Source organism: Lolium perenne, chromosome 1 (genome assembly GCF_019359855.2).
Source record: "Lolium perenne isolate Kyuss_39 chromosome 1, Kyuss_2.0, whole genome shotgun sequence".
Taxonomy (NCBI): Eukaryota; Viridiplantae; Streptophyta; class Magnoliopsida; order Poales; family Poaceae; genus Lolium; species Lolium perenne.
In genome coordinates this window covers 172,388,602-172,393,652 of record NC_067244.2, presented here as the reverse complement: position 1 = coordinate 172,393,652, position 5,051 = coordinate 172,388,602, and the positions used below count along the sequence as shown (strand labels likewise).

The window sequence follows — 5,051 nt, the reverse complement described above, 5'->3', positions numbered from 1 at the left end:
TCCGGCGACAATCGAGGGAGTGGTGTGGTGGTTGAGAAGCAGTGAGAGGTGGAGAGCAAGGTGGTGTGCTTGGATTGCTCAGGCGAGTGCTCTATTTATAGAGACGCGAGGGTGCTGCGGGTCCGAAGCGAGGTCGACATGTTCGCGGCTTCTCCGGCGAGCTATCGAGCTAGGCGAGGGCGCGATGCTGTTCTACGGTTCCTGGCGAAGCGTTTGGCGGCGACAGCGCGGTCGGGCGGTGGCTAGATTGGTCGCGTTGCTTCCGAGTCTGCCGCGGAGTTCACGGAAGCATGTCGTCGTCTCCGGCGCCGGCGGTCACGGGTCTGGGCTGCACGCGTGTCTGGCGGCATCGCGGTGGCACGGTGACGCTCAACGTGCTCGCAGGGGGTCCAGGGCTTGCGTAGGGTGGCGAGGCAGCGCGTGTCCAGCGGCGTCTGCGAGCGTGCACACGTGTGACGTCATCGGCATGGCGTCGCCGTGCTGGGCGCGCGCGTTCCGGCCAGTGTCGGCCTCCTCCTCGACAATAGCTTGCATGGGCAGGTGTAGGAGTGCGAGGTGGCGCGATGGGGCACGGTGGCCGTGGCTGAGGAAGAAGGGAGAGGGGTGGATCTCGACGTGTGGAGCATGGCCGGCATGGCCATGTCCATGTCTTGTTAGCTCTCTCCTAGGGTTTCTATTTGGCATTGATGATTCAGAGGGAACCAGGGGACAATTTGGACTAGGGTTTAGGTAGAGTTGATGAGGTAGATCACTATAGCAAATAGTGTCAAATAGTCACATAGATGCTATTTGTGATTTTTGTCCAAATTTGATTTAATTCAAATGGTTGCAAGTTTTGAATTGGGAGTGATTCATTTAGTTAGAAATGACCAGAGGTGATGGAGTGTGGTGGTGGAATTGTTAAATTCAAGTTTTTGCAAAATTGGCTAAGTGTGAGATTGTTGCATCTATTAAAATGTTGCAACTTTGGTTGAGCATAGCTAATGATCAAGAAAGAATTTGGCATGGTGATCTTTACAAAAAGTGTTCACCTTGATGTTGACTTGGATGTGGTGCAAAAAGTTAGCAAGGTTTGGTTTGAGAAATTTGAATTGCAAAGGCTCAAAGTAGTGATCAGACTAGAATTGGCAGTTTTGACCATTATCATATGTGAGCAAGTTTTGTATTTGAAATCCATTTGATTTGTGATTCTTTGATTCCAAAAGTTGTAATAAGTGTTTATTAACATTATTCAACTAATGGTGAAGACCAAATTGGTCTAGGGTCAAAATTTATAACAATGCCATAGAGCATACGTGAGGGTTTTTAGGGTTTTGTATTTATTGGATTTTCTTCCTCTTTTTGATTTATTTGGTTTGGGATCTTCTCATGATCACTTTAGGGTTTTAGGGTTTAGCTTATACATATAATAACAATTATCATGGCATATCACTCAAATGCACAAGTCCTATGCATGGCACTATATGCAATTTGAAAAGTTTTTGTTGGTTTGAAATTTTGCTCTCTGGAATTCTTCTAACTTTCTTTTATTGAAATTTGGGATGTTACACCTAATCCGATGACTCAGGAGCCATTTTTGCGCTACCATGTGCACATGTACCGACGATCCCTGCGATTGTGGTGCAAGCGCCTGCTGTGACTCCACTCATGACAACGATGAGTGAAAATTCGGAACCTGTCCATCAGGAGCCGAATGAACCATTTGTTGAGCATGAAAGGGAGCAACAACAGCCACCTCTAGAGGCAAAAGGATTTACACAAAGAGAAGGGATAGATTACAATGAGACATTTTCTCTGGTCTCGTGTAAGGATTCCTTCAGAATCATAATGGCACTAGTTGCACATTTTGATTTAGAGTTACATCAAATGAATGTAAAGACGGCATTCCTAAACGGGGTTTTAGAAGAAAATGTCTACATGAAACAACCCAAGGGTTTTATCATGGAAGGCAAGGAAGAGATGGGATGTCGCCTAACAAAATCCATTTATGGATTAAAGCAAGCCTCTAGACAGTGGTATCTAAAGTTCAATGAGACAATTAAGAGATTTAGATTTAAAGAAAATATTGAGGACAATTGCGTTTATGCAAAGTTTAAAAGTGGGAAATATATTTTCCTAATCTTGTATGTGGATGATATTCTGCTTGCCAGCAGTGATGTTAGTCTACTGCAAGAGACAAAGAAGTTCTTGTCCTCAAATTTTGATATGAAAGATCTTGGTGAAGTGTCATATGTTTTGGGCATAGAAATTCACCGAGATAGGAACAATGGAGTATTAGGACTATCGCAGAAAGCTTATTTAGAAAAGATTCTAAGTATAATATGCATAAGTGCAGTGCCACACCTGCCCCTATAGTCAAGGGCGATAGTTTTGGGAAACATCAAAGTCCCCAAAATCAATACGAGCTCGATCAAATGAAAGCGGTTCCATATGCTTCGGCCATTGGAAGCCTACAGTATGCACAAGTGTGCACTCGCCCTGACTTAGCATTTATCACCGGAGTACTCGGTAGATATCAAGAAAATCCAGGTTTTGAACACTGGAAAATGGTAAAGAAGGAATTGCGTTATGTAAAAGGCACAAAGAACTACATGCTAACATACAGAAGATCTGATTCCCTAGAAATAAGAGGGTATTCAGATGCAGATTTTGCGGGGGATAAAGATGACAGAAAATCCACATCTAGATATGGATTCACCCTCGCAGGGGGAGCTATTTCGTGGAGAAGCTCCAAACAGACGATAGTTGCATCATCCACGATGTATGCAAAATTTATAGCATGTTATGAAGCCACGGGGCAGGCATTATGGTTAAAAAAATTTATACCCAACTTGAAAGTGGTAGATTGTATTGACAAACCACTAAAGGCTTACTGCGACAATGAGCCTGCAGTATTTTATGCTCACAACAACAAGTCGAGTACAGCTACGAAACCGATTGAGGTTAAGTATTATGTTGTTAAACACAAGGTCCAGGATCAAACTATAAGTCTCGAGCATATAAGGACAAAAGATATGCTTACGGATCCGCTAACGAAAGGCTTACCATCCAGCGTGTTCAAGGAGCACGTAGCCGGCATGGGTTTAAGGGAAAGTCTTACCTATCCTGGATCATAAGAGGCCCAAAAGTAAACGAATTTGTTTCAAAACAGAGAAGTGCATTGTGGTTGTCTGATTCTATCGGCAATAGAGCTGTGACGATGAAACATGCCCTATGTACCGATCCAAAATGAAATGAATAAAATGAAAGTATAAAGTTAAAAGAAAAGTTGAGATCAAGGGGGAGAATGTTAGGATGATCTCCTCGCGTCCGAGCCCAACGGCTCGAACTCGGACACTTGACCTCGTCCGCGCCCTGATCGGGGGCGCCCAACCGCATCTGGTTGGTGGGCCCCTGTCGCATGTGCTATATATACAGTGGTGGGGGCGGTGGCACACGTAACGAGGTTGACCGGAGTGCCACTCGCCCCACCGATAGACCCACCGATTAGGGTTTGCACAGTGCCGACGGGATGCTCCATCACCGCCGCCACTACCTCACCCACGCCACCAGCCGTCGTCATCAACGTCAACGAGATCCTCCTCGAACGGAGAAGGTAAATGCTCACAGTACCAAAACATTATTTACAGAGATAGTCAATACCCGTCATTAGATCTACCCTAGTCGATCTAGCAAATCAAACAAAATGAAAAACCATCTAACTGGTGATTAGACACTCCCTTATTTTAAATTTAGACTCGACAAATTTAGACTAAACCTGACACTTATTATGCGGAGGGATCAAGTACAAAGTTCGTAATTGAATCTAATTCTGTCCGTCACAGCTGTAGTCTCCGGCAGCAAACATGTCCTCAGGGTAGAACCCAGCGACAATTTGCCTCCGAGCAAACCACCTGCCATCCATGCGGTCCCAACATCGGAGCGCGTGGTCGAGGCACGCGTACTCCAGGAACACCTTCCCGGCTCCGGCGACCACCGGATCAGCACCAGGACCAGGCCGCGGGATCACGACCTTCACCAGGTCCCCGAACCTGCGCGCCTCATCCGAGACATCTTCCACCAACTGCTGGTACTCGTCGTCGGCTTGGAGCTGGTCCAGCGAGAGCATCTCGGCAAGGCGCACCACCCTCGTCGCTCCTTCGACTTCGAGAGGCTCGGGTGACCACCGGCGACCATCATACCGCTCGGGTCGGTCATCGGTGCTTGCGTCTGGCCAGTGGTGCTGAGGTGCAGGTGCAGCGCATGGCCTGCCGTAGAGGAGCAGGGTGGACGGAGTGCCGTCGGGTTCCGTGACGTACTGACACTGAATACGGATCGGAGTCCACCCCTGCAGCACGCAACGCAAGATTAAGTTTTTTTTGCGAATTGCTTAAACAACATCGAAGCACAAAATTCCCCAGTTTAATTAGCAGTCGCCTAACATGCAGACAAGCAGATCTGAAGCCATGATTGTGCAATTCGAATCGATCAACCCATAAATAAACAAAAAAATCCTCAATTTTCGAGTAGATCAAGGAAGGGATTGGGGACGCAAACCTCCGGGGGGTCCTGACCGTCGGCCGGCGGCAAGCCAGGAGGGATCATCCTCTCTGGGGTTGGCCTTCTCGTTGGGGGGATTTCCAAGTCATCCGCGAAAACGTAGTGGCGGTTGGCCATGCGATGCGGCGGGCGGCGGGCAGCGGGCAGCGGCTTTGATCCTATATCGTCTCCGGTGGAGGAGGCGGGCCGTTCGGGCTGATAAACAGGTCACCACTAGGCCACATCCGAGTCCAACTTCCCCTAGCCGGGCGCCCTGGATGCGGGTGTTTTTTTTCGTGCGGAGAAACACTGACCCACACACACTCGCAAATACGGCATAGACACTACACCTTGTGAGCATCCGAGAGGCTGTTCTAGCAGGTATTTAGATTGACCAACTTAGCATAAAATTTTGCTATCACCGGAAACTTCACCTCCCACCGAAAAAAAATTCAGCTTAATGAAACACTGAAATAAGTAACAAGTATATGTCCGCCTTCAATTTTGGATGATTGAATTTAAAATATACCAAA

At 47.2% G+C, this 5,051-nt stretch overlaps 1 protein-coding gene across 1 annotated transcript; it reads right to left on the bottom strand.

The window, feature by feature from the left end:
* Positions 1–3,694: 3,694 nt before the first annotated feature.
* LOC127312793 (uncharacterized) lies at positions 3,695–4,724 on the bottom strand. The gene is made up of 2 exons (XM_051343348.2): positions 4,537–4,724; positions 3,695–4,327 (listed from the first exon to the last, which is right to left on the bottom strand). Exons 1-2 carry the CDS (start codon positions 4,654–4,656, stop codon positions 3,806–3,808), a joined length of 642 nt encoding a protein of 213 aa, XP_051199308.1. The 5' UTR covers positions 4,657–4,724; the 3' UTR covers positions 3,695–3,805.
* Between the last annotated feature and the right edge of the window lie 327 nt (positions 4,725–5,051).

Coding starts and splice junctions, on each gene's coding strand:
- LOC127312793 (XM_051343348.2), bottom strand. CDS start 4,656: ATGGCCAACCGCCACTACGTTTTCGCGGATGACTTGGAAATCCCCCCA. Junction 4,328..4,536: donor ACGGTCAGGACCCCCCGGAG/GTTTGCGTCCCC, acceptor TGCGTGCTGCAG/GGGTGGACTCCGATCCGTAT.